The sequence below is a fragment of the Mesoplodon mirus genome, assembly GCF_964341445.2.
Source record: "Mesoplodon mirus genome assembly, chromosome: 17".
Classification (NCBI taxonomy): Eukaryota; Metazoa; Chordata; class Mammalia; order Artiodactyla; family Ziphiidae; genus Mesoplodon; species Mesoplodon mirus.
The window spans coordinates 67,208,853-67,228,636 of record NC_138993.1 but is presented as its reverse complement, the minus strand read 5'-3'; the positions used below and the strand labels follow the sequence as shown (position 1 = coordinate 67,228,636).

Sequence of the window (19,784 nt, the reverse complement as noted above, 5' to 3'; positions counted from 1 at the left end):
AAGTTCTGACTTCAGTGGCCATCCCTTCCTTCGTATTCTTTTTGCAGGTGTGGCTGATGGTGTTTTACATTTAATGAATTGTGTCTAAGGCTTCAACATGTTTAAATAATTTGTTTTTATCTCCACATCCGTTTGTAAGCTCACCTCCAAAAGTTGTTGCTTAAGTATTTCAGGGTTTTTTTTTTTTAATATTGCTTTTGGACATTGTAAAAAAATTAGTTGATTAATGCTATGAGTTCAAAGAAATGCCTATACTAAAATTTAAAAATAGACCTGAAAAGAATCCAGTTACGAATCTTGAGCCCTAAAAGTATTTTAGAACCTTGAAGTTGATTGCACTTCTTTTGCAGATAAGGAAACTGAGGCTCAGAAAGAGGAATAATTCAGAATCAAGGCCTAATGCTCACCCTACTTTTAACTTATTTTCATAGTAATGAGTAGGTGAGGAGTGCAGGGGAGAGAGCTCCTCTCATATCTGGCCTTTGACCCCTTCTCGGACTCTTGCTGTGAAGTGAGGTGTGTGGCCTTGTGCACAGTGGTCTGCATGCTCTGCTGGGAGCAGTTGTCTCCTGAGAACCATGCTGCAGAGGTCACAGAGGAGACTTTGGGAGGGCCACCCTGTCCCCAAGACATTCGCTGAGAGCCCCCTCAGGGACTGCGGCTAACCAGCTAGAATTTTAGTGGGCAAGGTCTCTGCTCGGACGCCGCACGTTGGTGGGAGTTTGTGATGTCACGTCCCTCAGCCTGTAAGTACCAGGAGTCTTGTGTCATGTTCCTCGGAGCTGAACCTTTATCTAGTGCAGTCGCCAGGGCGATTTTACCCCCCAGGGGATGTTTGATAATATCTGAAGACATGTTTTGATCTTCACAACTGGGGGGCTATGCTACTGGCATCTAAGGAGTAAGGCCAGGCTGCTTCTAAACAGGCTACAGTGCACAGGATGGTCCCCATAACAGTTATCGGCCCCAAGCGTCAGTAGTGCCAAAGTGGAGAAACCCTGGCCTCGTGCACATTCATCCTTCATCATTTAACGCACATGGACTGCGGTTTTTATACTTTGAGTAAGATACCCTTTCACAGGCATAAAAGCTGGAGGCATGAGGGGAGCTGGAGGAAGGTAGACATGGAATCTAAATACCTTTTGGGCCTCACAAATGATGAGAAAGTTCCAGGGAAGGAAATCAGACATATTGATAGATAATGGTTTGCTTTTAAAATGTGATACCACATAGTACTTCATTAAAAAAGATAGGAGCTAGAGGAACTGAAAATTTTCAGTGAAGTTTCATTCATTCAGATATTTTTCAAGAGCCTATTATTTGCCAAGCAGTGTTCTAGAAATAGGGATGTAGCATTGAACAAAAGAAATCTCTGCTCTGAAGAGCTTCCATTTCATTGGGTGGGACAAACAAATAAATATGTAAAATGTGTAATGTGTCAGATGGGAAAATAAAGCCATGAAGAAAATAATTCAGGGAAGGTGGATACAGATGGGGGTTTATTGGGAAGGGGCTTGCCTTTTTAAATAACTTGGTCCGAAATGCCGATGAGATAGTACCCATCAGCAGATAATAAAGAGAAGAATTTTTAAGGCTGTTCCAGTTCTTCTAAAATGTGTCCCTTTACCCTTTTTCTGTTTCAGAACAACAAAGTCAGGCGTTTTGCTTTTGAGCTCAAGATGCAGGACAAAAGTAGTTACCTTTTGGCAGCAGACAGTGAAGTGGAAATGGAAGAGTGGATCACAACTCTGAACAAGATTCTCCAGCTCAACTTTGAAGCTGCAATGCAAGAAAAGCGAAACGGAGACTCTCACGAAGGTAGGCGGGTATAGCTTTCCCCAGGAGCATGCACACTCTGCGGGTGTCTTCTATTTTGCCAGAGGGCACAGGAAGTAGCCAGATTACTGCACAGGTACATGGAGGTGGGACAGACATGAGCTCCTTACAGATAACCTGTCAGCAAAGATTTTGTCCCAGTAGAATGTCCTACCCTGACATCATTTGTATAATGAGAAGAATCACAGCTTTGGAGGCAGAAAGGAATACCTGAGTTCAAGTCCCAGCAATACCATTTTTCAGCTGTGAGACCTTGGACGAGCCACTTACGTTTTCAGAGCCTTGGATTACTCTCTTGTAAAATGGGACTAAAAACGGAACTTGCTGGTCGATGGGAAGATTAAACAAGATAATGTATCTCAAGTACCTGGCATGGAGTCGGCACTTCAAATACTAATTATAGCTTTTATTGTTATCGTTAATCATATCCTTTGGAATTTTCAAGTCAAAGTTAGGACGGGCAGAAGCCACAGATTAAATTGGTTGGGAAAATCTGGCTATGTTCTTGACAATTCATGTTTTATTTCAGGCGCTTAGACAGGTGATCCCCAGCTCTGGCTGTGCCTTAGAAGTCCCTGGACACTTTTAACAAGTACTCTTTCCTTTGTCCCACCAGAGATTCTGGTTTAGTTGGCCTGGGCTGGTGCCTGGTGGGTGTGGCCACATGGGCTGCTGTTCATAGCTCTTGACAGTTCTGGTTAGACACTGCCCGTGCTGCTCCAGCCATCAATGTTCAGCTCTCACCACTGGGCCTGGCATCAGCATTTTTTAAAAGCTCTGAGGTGTTTCTGTTGGGTATCCAGAGTTGAAAACCACTGTGTTAAAGGGCACATAAGAGAAACGGCCTTCCTCCTCCTGTTTTAAATAAAATGCTTTCAACTATGAGTGACTTAGGTAATCTGTTTTGCTGTTTTAGATGATGAACAAAGCAAAATAGAAGGTTCCGTTTCCGGTTTAGATAGCTACCTGCCTGAACTTGCCAAGGTAACATCATCTTAAATCTTCTGCTCTTCATAGAATGATATTGAAATGATTAACAAATACATTATAGTAAATTATTAAAATCATGTTGTAGTTACTGCTATTTTTTGACTTCAGTATTTGGTGAAGTGAAATACATTGCTGACTTAAGTCAGATTTGAGTCTGTTTTCCAGAAAGTGCCTTACAAAGTATTCTCTTTTTGTTATTCTTTGTTTTCCCCACGTAATACTTAATACCACATTAGAAGTATTGAAGAAATAACCAAGGTGCACAGGTAAATGTTTCCATAGTAACATGTTACTTACTATGTTCACACATATGCTTCCCCTATTCAAGTTGATAGAGATAATTCCAAAAAGGATGGATAAGTAATAATCTTGTTACTGAACCAAAAAGGGTTGCCTGAGTTATATGAAATTTTCCCGGGTCAGTCTGAATGAAAAAAAAAAAAAAGTTTCACCTGTTTTTTATAATCTTGAGAAACTCAAAAAGTTACTGAAAAGCACGAAGATCGAAACAACCATATTCCCACCACCCAGATTCAACACCTGTTACTGTGTTGTCTTTTCAGCTTCAACATTTTTTAAAGAAATAAAAAGATCAGTTAAACTTGAAATTCTTTTTTAAACATCATCTGTACTCCATTCCTTTCTTCCCCCACAACCTCAACTAGAGACAACCACTATTGTGAGTTTTCTGGAAATACTTCCATTTGATTTTCATATCTTTACCAATGTACCTATCATAATAATATGTGGCTATGTTTTGTACGCTTAACATATTATATAAATGCTAACATATTATTCTGCACTTGCTTTTATTTTTAAATTAGCCTTGTTTTTGAGATCCATCCAAGTTGGTATATAGATCTAATTCATACCCTTTATTGCATTGTGTAAGCATTTTATTTTAGCAGTTCTATTATTTTCAGTTTTTTCTATTACAAACAATGCTACAATGAATATCCTTGTACTTGCCTCCTTGTGTGCATCTCTGAATAATTCTTTTTAAATGAGAGAAATATCCTTGTCTTCTTTGGCCCTTTATATTCTTACTCTGTTATTGCCTTTCTATTCTTTTGTGTGTGTGTGTGTGTGTGTGAATACAGTGAAATAGAGACGCTACACACCCGTATCTTAAACACTGTAATAGAAAACATGGTTTATCTATATACCATTCTAAGTAGACTAGCATTCAACATTGACCTTTACTTTAAGACAACGTAGCCGTTCTAAAATATAAAGTCTCCTTCCCTGGCTAGGACTTTAGAGCATTGTTTTTCTTTAGCACTTGACTGTTACCACAGTATCTGTTTAGCACCTGCCTATTAAAAAGCTAAGTTTAGTGCCACCATCGTAACCTCCCTCTAGGCTGGGAAGAGTTTAGCTTATGTGTTTGTGCTTTCATGTTATGAACTTCGGTGTGTCATATTTTGCATTGAGATTCGCTTTTTTGTTATGTTTTGGGGTTCATGATTTCTCAAAGCAAAATGTCTGTTGAAACAGATAATATATGCAGTGCAATCTAGAATTTAGAAAGTTAACTTTCTACACTTACTGGGTGAACGCAGTGGATACCTAGGAGAAGACTCATATTATTTGAGCTTAATGTTGATTAATTAGAAATGTTTTTTTTCTTGTGAAGACTACAGGAGTTGTGCCTTCCTTTCTTCTCTCACTGCCTGCTACTACCTGGCCTTCAGAATCCCTTGATCCTAAGACCTAAGGAGATATATATCACATATATTTATTCTTTAAAAAAAAAAAAAAATATATATATATATATATATACATATTTATAAAACATATTTGAAGCTGTTTTTCAAACTGGTGGGTAATGACCAAGTTAGCTGAAGCTATTTTAGTTGGTAAAAAGTAATTAAATTGGTCTAATTAAATTAAATTAAATTAATTGGTTTCAATCGCCATTTCTCATTTACTTTTAAATTTTTTCTTCTTTTTTTATTGAAGTAGAACTTACATAGAGTAAAATGCTCAGGCCCTAATTGTATAGCTTGATGGATTTCATGTTTGTGCACCCACATAACCCCCATCCATATCAACATATAGAACATTTCCAGCACCTCAGCAGACTGTCTTGTATCTTCCCTCCCAGCTGACATTCTCATTGTTTTGACCTCTATGACTGTAGATTAGTTTTGACTATTCTAGACCTTCCGAAAAATGGAATCATACGTATGACTCTTTGTGTCAGGCTTCTTTAGCTCAACATTATGTGACCCAGAATAAAAAAATGGATAGAATTGAATAGAGGATATTAAAGTGCACTGCCTTTAATAATGATAGATATTATTTAAGATATATGTGTATATCATGCATATATCATATGTTGATATATATATGTAGAAAGAGAGTGAGTGTGTTTGTGTATGTGTGTGTGGGGTTGTGATGTAAATGTATTTCTTACTGTGGGTCATGGTCAGAACCTAAAAAGTGCATCATTATAGGGGACTTAACTGTTGTTTCCCCGCATCACCCCGCCCCGCCAGCTCTCAAGTGTTTTTAAACCATTTTAACTTAAGAAGGTAGAAAAAGTGCAGAAGGTAATTTTTCGAAGAGAAAAAAAAAAGAAAATTAAGATGTGCTGTTATTCACCAGCATGCTGCCATCCTGCTTGTGGGGCAGGTGTCTGTTGGTGATGCCTCTTGTCCGCCTGCTTGGTGGCAGAAGTGCAGTGTGAGGGGCTCAGGCACCAGTGTGCCCGGCTCTCAGCCCCTTCATCATCCAGGGCCCCGAGTGTGAGTGGTTTTGACTATTTATAACCCCCTCCAGTGTATCTGGGGTGGGATCATTTGTACCTGTTAAGAAAGGAAGGAGGTTGATTGATAGCTGGTCATCCTGATTTTAGAAGGAATGGATTCCAGAGTGTGAGATTGAATAGGGGTGGGAGGGCGTGTGGGAGGGGGAGGGAGGCTCCAGTTGCACAGCTAGGCAAGGAGGGAGAGTTTAGTCGGGGTGAGGAGGTTAAGAGGCCAGCACCAGGGAAAGGTCCATGGGGAGATCAGGCCGCAGTTACGTCAGATTGTAGAGAAAGGACTAGAACAGTGGGGGCGGGCAAAGGTGTAATTTAATGGCAGGCTCCACTCAGGTCAACTCCTCTTTCTGCTTCATTCATCCTGTTGCCCCGGCTTTTGTTTTCCACTGTGACAGGAGACATAACCAAACAGGATATGAGCGACAGGAAGTTGTTTTAGTACAAAAATAGCTGGTTTCTCATTGTGGAATGTGATGGAGGGGCCCTTGACATACAGTAGGAGTGATGTGGAATTAGGTTTTCCGAATATTTTGTATATTCTTGGCCCTTTTGTTGCTTGTACATTTAGTACTGAACACCCCTATTGTTTTCTTACAGGGACACACTGTGTATACCCTAAAACCTGTTCTTTTCCTCCTGTTGTCTACACTGGAGCCAAACATATGTTTGCTCTAAACGTAAGAGCGTTTATAGTACCAGAGGACACAGCCTTCTAAACATTTGTATGAAATACACAAACTGTGGTTAAAGTTAGTTAATTGGTTTCTTCCCTACAGTGTCAAGGGGTAATACGATCATGTGGTAAACCCGATTACTATTTATTTGGTAAATAGTTTTTCTGGTTACGTTTACCTTAGGTAACATTGGAATGAATATATATATATGTATGTATTATATATCATCTCCTGTGGAAAGGTAGTATGAAGAAGACCCTCATGCTCCCACCTTATATTTTCCTCCATAGCTTTTCTATTTTTGAGCTCTTTGTGTACTCAAAAAACAGCTGCTCACTCTTTTTTTCTTTTTTTTTTTTTTTGTGGTGTGTGGGCCTCTCACTGTCGCGGCCTCTCCTGTCGCGGAGCACAGGCTCCGGATGCGCAGGTTCAACGGCCATGGCTCACGGGCCCAGCCGCTCTGCGGCATGTGGGATCCTCCCGGAACGGGGCACGAACCTGCATCCCCTGCATCGGCAGGCGGACGCTCAACCACTGCGCCACCAAGGAAGCCCAGCTGCTCACTCGTAATTTGGCCTCCCCATGTGGTTCCTGTTGAACCAAAATTGCTCCCATTCTGTTACCTTGTAACTTCTTTATAGTGAATGACTTTACCTTTCTTGGTAAATCTTCCACAGTTGAACACAGGCTAGAGTCTGGTGTCTCAAACTTTATGGTCTCGCTGAGGTTGAGTAAGCATCAGGGGGCCAAGTTCAGCAGTACTTGTCAGAACCCAAACAGCTTCACAGACACCTTCTCTGAGTTTTTAAACCACATCTGTAATAAATGCTTCCTTCTCTGTATCCTAATCCAGAAAACTATGTCATTGTGTTATGATACAAGGGAATTGGCTAGGGTTGTGTTTGTGAGGTCAGCTGGCGTTCCATTTCTTGGGCTTCCTTATCTAGAATGCTTTATTATAGCTTTGTGACACAGAGGATGAGATGACGGTCCCTGGGATTTAGATATCATGGAAGTAGTGGAAACAAATCCTGACAGCTTTTTAAATTAGAAGTATGTATTCTGGCTTCAGAGGATTTTGCTAAGTCTTCCTGTTTGCAACCCATTCTGTTTAAGTGAACCAACAGTCAACACAGTATCTTCCTGAAGAGCCGTCCTCAAAATATGATGCTCTGGCCTTCGATTGTTTTCCCTGCTCAGAGATAAACTTAAGACACAGGGTATGCCTAAGCTTGATGGTAGTTCTTCTGGACACTCTTGAATGTTTGGTTCATAACTGCCTCTTAAGACAAGGAAGAAAACATTGTCAGGGTGTATCATTAGTGATTAAACTTAGGGAATACAGGAGTGGGGGGAATAACCTTTGTTTTAGACAAATCATTCTCTTCTGTAGTATCTGAGAAGTGTCCGTTTTTACAGGGAATGGCTCTGTCATTGTCACTTTTCTCTCTCCATTTTCCTCTATACTAAAGTATTAGACGGGTAGTGGGTAGGACCAGCAACAGGGTTTGGGGAAGAACCAATTGGGGTTCTTCCTGCATCTATGGTATGGACTGACTACAGGTTATTTTAAGAGCAGATCTGGTCTCTGTCACTTTGAGAAGTGCTGGATGGCATAGTCTGTGGGATATTTTTTTACAGCTATATTTTGTGGGCTCTTAGACTGTGAAGGTACTTATTACAGGAATCTACTTTATTGTCTTTACTAAAATTTAAGTGAAAATAGATGTACTTGCTATAATAAGTAAAAATATTCAAAGTTGTATAAAGAAAAGTTCATCTTTTCCTTCAGCCTCCATCCCCAGATTCCTGAGAGCACTGATGTTATTAACCTGTTATAATTGTTTCTTTACTGAACCAATTGTTCATGGAAACATTTACACATATGCAGTGTTTTTAGTTATTTTTAAAAATTTGCTCATGATATATATGTTACTCTGAAACTTGTTCTATCACTTAAAAATTTTTCATAGATGTTCCCCTGGGGCCATAGAGGATCCAGTTCACTCATTTTCATAGCTGCATAACATTCCAAATATGGATACTGAACACTTTATTCAGCCATCTCCCTATTCATGCGCATCTAGATAATTTTCAGTTTTTAGCCTATACAAACAGTGCACAATAAGCATCATGACATATTTATAAGCTGAAATACTCATGCTCTTATTTCTGTATGAGAAATTCCCCAAGGTGGGATTTCTGGGTCACAGTTTATTGTGCTTTTAGTGCTTTAAATATTGCCTGGTTACTTTCCCAAAAGGTTGTAACAATTCATATTCCCATTTCTCTGCATACTCACCAGAGGAGTGAAAAATGATGTTTCACTGCTTTAATTTGTATCCCACTGTTTAGTAGTGGTATTTTTCATATTTTTGTATATTTATTTGCCATTTGGTTTTCCTGCTCTCTGACTTGCCTGTTCATATTCTTTACCTATTTTTTTCTGATCTAATAGTTAAAGAATCTGGGCTCTGAAGCCAGACAGCCTCAGTTAGAAGCCAGGTTTCTGTTTAGGGTTGTGAATTTGGGGCAAAGTATTTACCCCTCGAGCCCCAGTGTTTTCTCTTAAACAAGGATAATAATAAGACTTGCCTCCTAAGTTTGTACCAAATTTAAATGTGCACTTAGGATAACATCTAGCATAGAGATGTTGGCTATTATCAACAAATACTTGCTTTTATCATTATGATGCTTTCAAGTATTTATTATTCCCTGGCTCTGGGGGAAAGCCCTGCCCTTCCCGAGCCACATTTTCTTACTGCCTAGATTTTACTTGGTAATTCTTTCAGACACTGTTTATCAGGCGTCCCATCTGTTTAAAGCACTGTGGGCCTTGGGAAGGATGGGAGGAGCTTTAAGAAGCTGAGCCTGCTTTTCATCTGTCAGTGTGTGCAAGGTGGATTATAAGCTTTCACGTTATTTTTACATCTAACGTTGTCCCTTCTTCCCCATTAAATGGTTTTTCTAGTGAAGAATATATCCCTTGGATATTAGTGGCAACATCAGGATACTTTGAGTCTATTTTGGCTAGTTGTTGTTGTTGTTTTCTGTTAATGTGTCTGCATCTCTGTTTGTCCTCTAATTATATAGAGCTCTTAGCAGTCTTTCTTGCTTTATTCATTTCTCATCTCCTACTCCGCTTGAGTCAACAAGCATCTTTCAGAAAGACATGAGGAAATACATCTACATTAAGAACCCATTGCTGTGTTCCAGTGTCTGAGATCATAGCATTTGCCCTTGTTGAAGGACTCAAGCAAAAATTCAGGAGAATGTATTTCTGTTGGTGGTGGCTCGCAGCACCTAGTACTGATGTTTTTGTTAGGAAACGCCATGGGTTGTGTACAAAGCAAGTTCTTTGGGTTCAGTTAAGTGTATTCTACATGCACGTGTTCTGGCCCTTTTGGTTTGAAAAATTAGGATAAGGGTATGGGCAAGATGGATTTAAAACATTGTCCTGGGCTTCCCTGGTGGCGCAGTGGTTGAGAGTCCGCCTGCCAATGCAGGGGACACGCGTTCGTGCCCCGGTCCAAGAAGATCCCACATGCCGCAGAGCCTGCGCGTCCGGAGCCTGTGCTCCACAACGGGAGAGGCCACAACAGTGAGAGGCCCGCGTACCGCAAGAAAACAAAACAAAACAAAACATTGTCCTACACACCCCCGTCCCCAGCCACAGGCATACACTTTCCTCTGTAAGCATGAGCAGATGATTTGTAGGAATGCCCCTGAGCCTCCAGAAGCCTTAAAGCTGCAGGGAGAGCATCAAGATATAAACTTTGTTGTAGAAGAAGACTCGAGCCATCATCTTGTTGAACATTTTTACTCAGAAATGAAAATAGAGTCCAAGGAGGCTAAGTGGCTTGCTCAAGTTCATGCAGCCAGTTAACAACTGAACTAGAACTAGAACCCTTAGTTCTTAGCTGGCATTCTGGTGGTCATTTCATTCTGCTAGATGTAGATAGTTTGTCAAATATGGTCAGGGTAGAGTTTGGGTCATTGCTAAGAACCTGTTACAACAACTACATGGCTGAGAAAATTAAGATGCTTAATTTCTCATTGGCCGTGATTAGAAATGTAATAGTAGACCTCTTTAAGCCACCAGCAGAGAGGACAAGACGCCCTCTCCCCTGTGGCTGTCACCACCCATTATGTGCTGAGATGTGACTCATGGTCTTTGGGCAAAGAAGCAGATGAGAGAGGACATTCTATTAAGAACTCTGACTGCCAGGAAGAACAGGATATAGATTTAGAGGCATCAGGTGTGGCATAACGTGGCTGGAGATGACTTCTATCTTGTGAATGTCTAAGAAGCTTCCTCTTCTCCCTGTTCCCATATCCCACTTCTCCAGCCCCCATCTCTGCCACCATGTCTCTTTCCCTGAATGACCTCTCTTCTTCTGTCCACTTCAGTGTTGGGGCCCCTGGATTTCTGTCCACAGACTCGCTTTCACACTTTCCGCCAGGGACTCTCACCCACCCCCAAGACTTGCATCCTCACCTCTATGCTGATGTTCTCCTGGTCTGTAACTCCAGCCTTCCTCCCCACCCTGTGCTCACGTCCCATCTCTTCTGGCTGTCTACTGGATGTTTCCAGTTGGAAATCCCGCAGGCATCTCCAGACTCTACCATCTTCTCCACAAACCTGCTCTTCCTCCCAAATTAGTGGACTGACCAGTCAGCAGGCCACCCAAGCTAGGAAGGTGGGATTTGCTATGGGCCTTGCTGTGAGACTGGGAGCCTGTTGCGATAACTCAGGAGAGACCATGTGGACCTCCTAGTCTTTCCCTTTGTAATCCATTGCTTCAGCCCTACCCGAGGGGTGGATCTAAAATGCAGAACTGGTAATTTTATTCCCTTGGTTAAAATACTGCAGGATTTTTTGGATTCTGAGTGAAATCCCCAGACCTTACCATACAAATCTGACTCATTTCTCTACTTTTTTCATCATGTACAACCATTCAGTTGTAGTGAATGACCTGATCATTGCTCAGGTGTGACTCGTACCTTTATCCCTGTAGTACCTCCTCTTAGAATGCCCTTCTCTCCTTTTCTGGCCAAATGTCCTTGTCCTTCAAGATGGGCCTTCCTCTGGGAGCTCTTTCCTGGCGGCCACCCCTAGTGCAGGTTAGCTCACTGTACGTACGATTTCTTTTGCCATTCATATTGCTGTTTATTTTCTGTCTTCCCAGATGGTGTTCCTTGGGGATAGGAACTGCATTTCATTCATGTTTGTGTCCCTAGCTTGACATAAAATATGTGCTCATAAATATTTATTGAGTGAATCAGCAATTCTCCCCTTGCTTGCTACTGACACCTATGGCCGTCCTTCAAGATACGCCACAGTTTTCTTTATTCCACCATCCAAAACGCATGCCTTCCTCTTTCTTTGCTTGTTCCCTCAGTCTCAGGCTGGACCCTAAGTCCTTTCTACCCTTTGGGCTCATTTCCTCTCTCAGTATCTGTCCTTTCTGTGCATCCTTTTCATTTGGTCTGAAATGCTCACATTTTCCTCCTTTTTGCTATCTAAATTCCACCCCTTCATTCAAGGCTTGTCCCCTGTTCCATTACTTTATGAAGCTTTTCTTTCTTTCTTTCTTTTTTTTTTTTTTTTTTTTTCCCTGCGGTACGCGGGCCTCTCACTGTTGTGGCCTCTCCCGTTGCGGAGCACAGGCTCCAGACACACAGGCTCAGCGGCCATGGCTCACGGGCCCAGCTGCTCCGCGGCATGTGGGATCTTCCCAGACCGGGGCACGAACCCGTGTCCCCTGCATCGGCAGGCGGACTCTCAACCACTGTGCCACCAGGGAAGCCCTATGAAGCTTTTCTTGATATTAATGCTTAATTATTCTCTTTTGCTTTCTTTGCATTGGTTTTGGCTACAGTTGATTATCAGCTTCATACGGGCAGGGATCAAGACTTCTCTTTTTACCCCATAGCACTTACATTGTGTGCTACATACTGGATAGCCTATCCTTGTTCATTGACATGCAGGTGACCCTCCAAGATGAGGGCAGAGCTGTCTGGCAGTCTGGCTCTTCAGGATGGGGTAGCTTTCAAACATATTTACACATCTCTGTAAGAAAAGGGTTTTTTCAATGTAATTTTTATTTTCTGTTTATCTTGTCATCAGAGTACCAGAGAAGCAGAAATCAAACTGAAAAGTGAAAGCAGAGTTAAACTTTTTTACTTGGACCCAGATGCCCAGGTAAGAACTATTTTAATATTTAAAATAGTTCAAGGAAAGAAAACCTTTGTTAGATTATTTGTTTGTTTGTTTGCTTATTTATATACTTTGGATAACAAGCAGTATAACAATATAGAAAATTCAGGAGAAAGAGGAAAAAATAAAAACAACCTGTAATCTCATTACCATAGCACAACCATTGTGAATATTTAATAGATTGTTGAAAATTGAGGGAGATTTATCCAAAGACACTCTCAAGTCCACAAAGAACATATATAATTTACCCCCTAAAATCACCATCAGAAGATAACAAGCATCGCTACAGATGTCCAGTAGACTGTGATATTTTCTGACTAGCCCAAGCTCAGTTCCAAATACAAGCCTTTCAGTACATGCGGTCCACATCTGTGTCCCCAAAAAATCCAAAACACGGCTTGGGAGGGCCTCCAGGGTTGCCTACAGATAGGGCTGGTTTGAGGGGCCAGCTGTTCTGCTGTGTTTCCTCCCATATTTTCCTCTTCTTCACTTGTGGTCTTTTTTTATAGAACTTGTAACCATTTATCTTTAAACATAAGTATTTTTCTGTGTCTCTTCACAGACTTCATAACCGTATATATACACACGCATATATATTTTTTTGCTTTTTGATGATTTTTTGTTTCTTGTGGTGAAATATGCATAATATAAAATTTACCATTTTAACCATTTTTAAGTGTACTGTTCACTGGCATTGGGTAGATTCACATTACTGTACAACTATCACCACTATCCATTTCCAGAACTTTTTCATCCTCTCAAACAGAAACTCTGTACCCATTAAACAACAGCCCACCATGCCTCCTTCCCCTCACCCCGATTCTACTTTCTGTCTCTATGAATTTGCCTATTTAAGAAGTTCATATATGTGGAAGCATATAATATTTGCCTTTTTATGTCTGGCTTGTTCCACTTAGCATGTTTTCAGGGTCCGTCCCTGTTATAACTTGTGTCAGAACCCCACTTTTTATGACTGAGTAATATTCCATTGTATGTATACACCACATTTTGCTTATAGATTTTTCTGTTGATGGACAGTTGAGTTGTTCATAACAATAATTTTTAAGCTCTGCATAATGATCCGTTGAGTAGATATAGCATCATTGATTTGACCATTATTATATACTATATAAATGTGTAAAATAGTAACACTGTTGTGAGTAAATTAAGGTATATAGTGTTTCCATATTTTAAGCAATTTCCTTAGGATACATTTATTATGGGATTTTTTTTGTGAGAGCATAATACATTTATATATTTGCATTTTCTTTTAAAGAAGCTTGACTTCTCATCAGCTGAGCCAGAAGTGAAGCCATTTGAAGAAAAGTTTGGAAAAAGAATTCTTGTCAAGTGCAATGATTTATCTTTCAATTTGCAATGCTGTGTTGCTGAAAACGAAGAAGGACCCACTACAAATGTAATTTTCCTTTTAAAAAATAAAGTTTAAAAAGCCTATCCAGAGGTTTCAGATGCGCCTGTTGCAGTGCAGCTGGGACATTCAGGCCTAGTTCCTGGTATCACAGAGGTGCGGTGTTAGATCAGGGTGCCAAGGGTTGTTTCGGCTGCCGGGACAGGACGTTTGTGATACAGGACAGCTATGGAGGCTATTGCTCTTGAGCAGTAATTTATAGCAACAGTCATACATAGGTCTAGTCATTTCTTCTTTGATAGCAGTGTTCTTTTTTCCAACAGTTTGAGCCATAGTGATGGTCTGGATTGTTTCGTTTTGTTCAGGTCGAGCCTTTCTTTGTTACCCTATCCCTGTTTGACATAAAATACAACCGAAAGATTTCTGCCGATTTCCACGTGGACCTGAACCATTTCTCAGTGAGGCAGATGCTGGCCACCACATCCCCGTCTCTGATGAACGGCGGTAGGCAGAGCTCGCCTGCCCTGCAGGACATCCTTCACGAAGCCGCCATGCAGTATCCAAAGCAGGTGGGGGCAGCGTAAGCCCAGCGGTCATGCCAATAAGGCTTCTCTTGCACGTGCTATGTAAATACGTAATGAAACTTTGTAATGCACAACTGGGGTAAATGAGACGGTTCATTATATTGACAGCATATATAATTAGACAGTAAAAGCAAGCTGAAAGAGAAGAAGTAGTTTTCGATTTCTCATTTCTTTTTTCTAAACTTTCTGCTAGTTGCCTCCTCCACCAAATAGCCTTTTTGATCAGATGATGAACTGTTGATGAGTTAACCAGTTTGGCCCTGGGTGCTTCTGAATAGCTATACTGTATCAGTGCTCTTTGCTGCTTAAGAAGCTTTAATGTTCATGGGATTTGTTTAATGTGGCTGTAAATTCTACTCATGGAAGAAAATCTTTTGTTCCCTAGGGAATATTTTCAGTCACGTGCCCTCATCCTGATATATTTCTTGTGGCTAGAATTGAAAAAGTGCTTCAGGGGAGCATCACACATGGTGCTGAGCCATACATGAAAAGTTCAGACTCTTCTAAGGTATGGATGACTTGCATGCTTTGTGATGATAAACAGCAATCAGAAAAAAGATATATAGAAATGCTTAAAGAAATCACAGTTAAGCCATATTTATATTCTAAAAGATGTAGACTAGTCTCATAGATTGTCTTATAGTTAACCTTATGTGTCCAATTTTCCGTGAAAAGTAGTTCCATGTGTAAATAAAATAACTTCATTTGGCTAGACTGTCCTGACATCCTGAAATAATTGGCAAAGGAATTTCCAGCTTAGTAGTAAACTTTCTGTCATTAAAAAGTACATATATTGTATGTAAATAGAGTTCATTCCACTTGTTGGCATGTCTCCGAGGTCCTGGAATTATAAATTTGGGTCCATTTACACTTAAATGTGAGACTGGAGACCAGGAGGTGACCTGGCTCAGATGATCTGGCCGGTAGTGTCAGTAGATCAGGCGCGCTTGTGTTGTGTCAGGTGGGGCGGGGCTACGGTGGCAGAGGTGTTGTGACATTAGGTGGAAGAGGGAAAGAAAACGTACAAGATGTATATTTGGTGTGTTTTCATTACTTTGGTGTTTGTTCATTACCTGGGGAGTGCCTAGGTGTGGACATACAGTAGTTATTGAATATTAGAAGTCATCTAGGCCAAGAATACCTTTCACACTCCCCAAAACTGAGGTTTATGAAGGTTTAGTTACCTGCTCAGTGTCCCACAGCTAGAGTTGCCAACTGGCACTTGACTGTCACTTTCTAGCACATTGAGCTACCTGATTCCAGTCAGCTGTTGAGTGCTGTCCTGTGCCAGTTTGACAGTACTTTTAGTTATTTTAAAAAAATTTTGTATTAGTGGTCATCTGACATCCTGATACATTGACAAGGACTGGTTGGTCAGCAGTAGGAGGGGACACCCCAGAGGCTCTAACTGGGGTTTTCTGAGTGATTCAGAGCTTCCTGTCTTCCTGTCTTTGGCCACTGTACATCACAGGTGTGTCCACCAAGATGCAGGACGGTTTTTAAAGAACAGGTTCCAGGAGTCAGAGACCTGGGTGCTGAGCTCCTAACTAGCCTGGATATATCATGTCACCTCTCTGGGCCCCAGGTGTCCCATCTGTAGTTGAAAGATGATGTTGCTACCCCCCCACCACCTACATACGAGACAGTGCTATGGGTACTAAATCACTGACGCATATAGGAGGATGTCATTATCAATTATTACAGCTCCAGTTAAGGAGAAGCCCATTTACCCAGGCACATGACTTCAAACATATGCCTTTCTGGCTGATAAAAGCAGAGTAAAATTTGGTCTCTGGAGAGAAACAGTGTTATTTTTAACATCAAGTCTGTAAAACCTTGGATGAGAAGCTCTTTTAGTTCTTTGATGGTTTGGTTAATAATCAGTGAATGCCCAAGGTAAGATCTACTCCCCCGCCACGTATGCAACACATTTCCAAGGCTGCTATGCTCCAGCTTTGCTACTTCTGCCTGCCACGTGCGTGGTTTGAAATTTGGCAGCTCACGCTGGTGTGAACATCACATATCCCCCCAGGCTAGATGCCACACTTCCCAGTGTCCGTTGAGCATCTGTTGAATTTGCTCCTGCTTCATTACTTATGGAACGTAAGGCTCAGCCATGTGTACATTTTTCCATGCGTTCACACCTCCAATGCAGTAAATTAAAGCAGAGATTAAGACTCAACCACCTCATATAAAAATAGGAGCTTCGGTAGAGATTTTGCTGAGGGATGATTTTTGCTGTATATCAAAATGTCTCTTCATGTTTTCCAAGATGGTCTAGAACATCATTTGGAGGAAATTATTGTTTTGGAGGAAATTTTTAGGAATAGTCTCTGTAGGTGTCCACCACGAATAGATTTTCTAAAAAAGAAAGAAAAGTGGGGCGGGGGGGAACCAAAGGGCAAAAATGAGTTTTTCACTCTGACTTTTATATATATTGTGTTCCATTTATACCCTCAGTAAGTCTGAGAGTTCAGTCCTCGTTCACTACAGGCAAGAGTGAAACTTATTTGAGGCCTGTTTTGGCTTTAAATTTTACGCAAATATTGCATTTTACTCCACAACATAGTCATTACTGTTAGAAGCTAAAAATAATCATTTCTACCTGAAAATGTGTAAGTAAAAATGGCCACCCCAGGAAGGCAGACCATTTACTCTATGATCCCCGAGTCCCCACATGGACGTGCCCCACTTGACGCAGAAAGGGAGGGGCTGGATGAGCTCCCGACACCTGTTTCAATCGAGAAGTGTTTTCCAAGTCATTCATGAAGGCAGCAGTTCCTCCCCATGGTTACGGTAGAATCGTCATGTTTAGTAACTGGAACGGATAATGCCAAGTCTAGCCCAAGCTCTTCATTTTTCGGGTGGGAAAGTAGAGCTCAGAGAGGTTTAATGCTCTAGACTCACACAGCTGGTTTCAGTTTTACTCAGAGACAGAGAGCCCTATTGTTCTCCTTCTGAGTCTTCTAGATGAGCGCTTCTCAAACCTGGCGCGCAGAGATCACCAGCGGTCTGGTCAGAATGCAGGTTCTGACCCAGGAGGTCTGGGGTGGGGCCCAAGACTCTGCATTCCTGACAGGCTCCCAGTGGGGCTGCTGCTGCAGCTCTGCAGAGCACACTTTAATTCACAGGCACTAGGTCACATTTCCCAAAATTGGTTTGACTCCGATGTACTTAAGTAATGTAAAAGACCCTTCAACTCCCCGCTCTGACTCTGAATTAGTCACACTTTGTAGTGGTAACAATGCAGTATTCCAGAAGAAGCAAATTTGGGGAAATTGGGTGTCATCTGCTTTAGCAATAGAGGTATAGTTGATGAATAGACCTGCCATGCATACATAGGCCAAAAGCAAATCTGCTTCCCTGTGCACCATAGAGTTAATCCAGCCACCCGCAACAAACCAAAATTAATCATTAGAAGTGAAAGTAATGGTAACTTATACCTAGAAAACAGAACATAGTGATTGAAAACACTGGCCTAACTTAAGTCAATACCTGTAATGTCTTAATAATGAATATATATCCCCCAAATCTGGGGAGTCTGCATAAGTCAGGGCACATTAGGAGTTATGAAAGCTTAGTATTTTCATTAGTATTCTCATTTAAACTCTAGTAATGTGATATATTTGGGCATGAATACCAAGTATTAGTAATTGTTAATAACTCAGTGGTCTCATTATATAGCCCTTAGTTATGAAGAAATAGAAAGGCCTATGAAATGACATGCTTGTTGCCTATGAAGACCAAAGAAAAGACATACATTTTGGAAACAATTTTCATTTGATATTCTTTGAAAATCACTACTAGGGAATGTGAGAAGCAGAATACTCTGCATGAGTATAAATCCAGCCATATTCACTACAGTAAGGTGTGCTTGTCCATGCATCTGACACTACCATAAGAGGTTGTTTAGTCTGTGGGATACAGTAACTCATGGTTTTATTCTGATGTCTTCAAGGTTGCTCAGAAGGTGCTGAAGAATGCCAAGCAGGCATGCCAAAGACTAGGGCAGTACAGAATGCCATTTGCTTGGGCAGCAAGGTAAGGAGAACATCTTTTATACCTTTTATATGGATACAGATATATGGAGATAGATAGTAGACAGACAGACAGACTGACCTATTCTGTTTTTTTGTCCAGAGACAAAGAGGATTTAAATATGTAAAACTGAAAAATAAGTAAGCTCCATATCTGAAAAATCATTTATTAGAGACACAGAGAGGAGAGATGCTAGCTGGAGGATGGCAGTGCTGGTACTGGCAGGATGGACATGAGTGTTTGTTGCAGAGCTGGGATTCCAGGTTCCAGCCACATGCCTCCAGCTGGGAGTGGGTGGCAGCCCGGTGAGGCCTACAGATCCTCTTTATTTGTGATCTCTATTTCTTAAGCATTTGGCTGTGTATGTTATTTCCTAAGCACAAGCCATTTGCTGGAAATGTTTTCTATGTAAATTGAGTTAGTTGTGTTCATCCTCATAAATATATTCCATGTCTTTAGATAATGAGATTTCTGCGGGCTATAGCCAGTGGAATAATAATTAGTCTTCACATAGAAACTGGAGTCAAGTTATGGATTTATTTTGGTCATTTGGAAACAGCTTAGACACGTTGTTTTGCTATTTCAGGACGTTGTTTAAGGATGCATCTGGAAACCTTGACAAAAATGCCAGATTTTCTGCTCTCTACAAGCAAGACAGCAATAAGCTATCCAATGAAGACATGCTCAAGTTACTTGCAGACTTTCGAAAGTGAGTCTCAAGGCCTTACTTATTTCCACACCTGAAAAACAGAAGTTGTTCCGTAGAAAGGGAGGAAGCAGGAGCAGTCTTTTCAGTTGCTCAGCTCATACACAAGGGCATGTTGGATGAGCGTGGAACTTTTCCTCAAGTCCTTGAGCAGGAAGAAGGGGTTGAAAGTCAGAAGAGTTCGCTGGTTAACTTGAATCGTATAAAGAATGTTATCGGTGGTGCTGTGAAGCGTTTGTTGGGCAGAGATGAGCCCAGGGAGGAAAGAGACAATTGAGGAACCTTGGGCAAGAGGTGGGCAAGGACTCAGCAAAGCCATCGCAAGTGGACATAGAAAGAGTAGGACATAGGACTAGTTCACGTCACGTTAGACAGGTGCAGTCACTGGGTCTTGGCTTCCTGATTGGGTGTTAGAGTGGAAGGAGAGAGAAATGGGTGGTAGTCTCAGGTAAATAACTCCCAGTTTTCTGACTTGCACGATGGAGTGATTTGTGGTACCATTAACTGAATGGGTGATGGGGGGAAGGACAGTAACTCATACGGTACTTACAGTTCACAGGCATTGTTCTAAGTGCTTTACCTATATTAGTGAGGGTATTT

The 19,784-nt window shown here is 41.2% G+C and overlaps 1 protein-coding gene across 7 annotated transcripts in view; it reads left to right on the top strand.

The window, feature by feature from the left end:
- The window catches only part of DOCK9 (dedicator of cytokinesis 9), a 288,455-nt gene that overhangs the window by 160,456 nt on the left and 108,215 nt on the right, over positions 1-19,784 (top strand). For all 7 annotated transcript variants that reach the window (XM_082602533.1, XM_082602537.1, XM_082602535.1 and 4 more), the window contains exons 8-15: positions 1,644-1,818; positions 2,753-2,820; positions 12,398-12,472; positions 13,764-13,904; positions 14,222-14,425; positions 14,826-14,948; positions 18,399-18,481; positions 19,065-19,187. In XM_082602533.1, the coding sequence (XP_082458659.1) occupies positions 1,644-1,818; positions 2,753-2,820; positions 12,398-12,472; positions 13,764-13,904; positions 14,222-14,425; positions 14,826-14,948; positions 18,399-18,481; positions 19,065-19,187 (992 nt within the window). The remainder of the gene's footprint in view (positions 1-1,643; positions 1,819-2,752; positions 2,821-12,397; positions 12,473-13,763; positions 13,905-14,221; positions 14,426-14,825; positions 14,949-18,398; positions 18,482-19,064; positions 19,188-19,784) is intronic.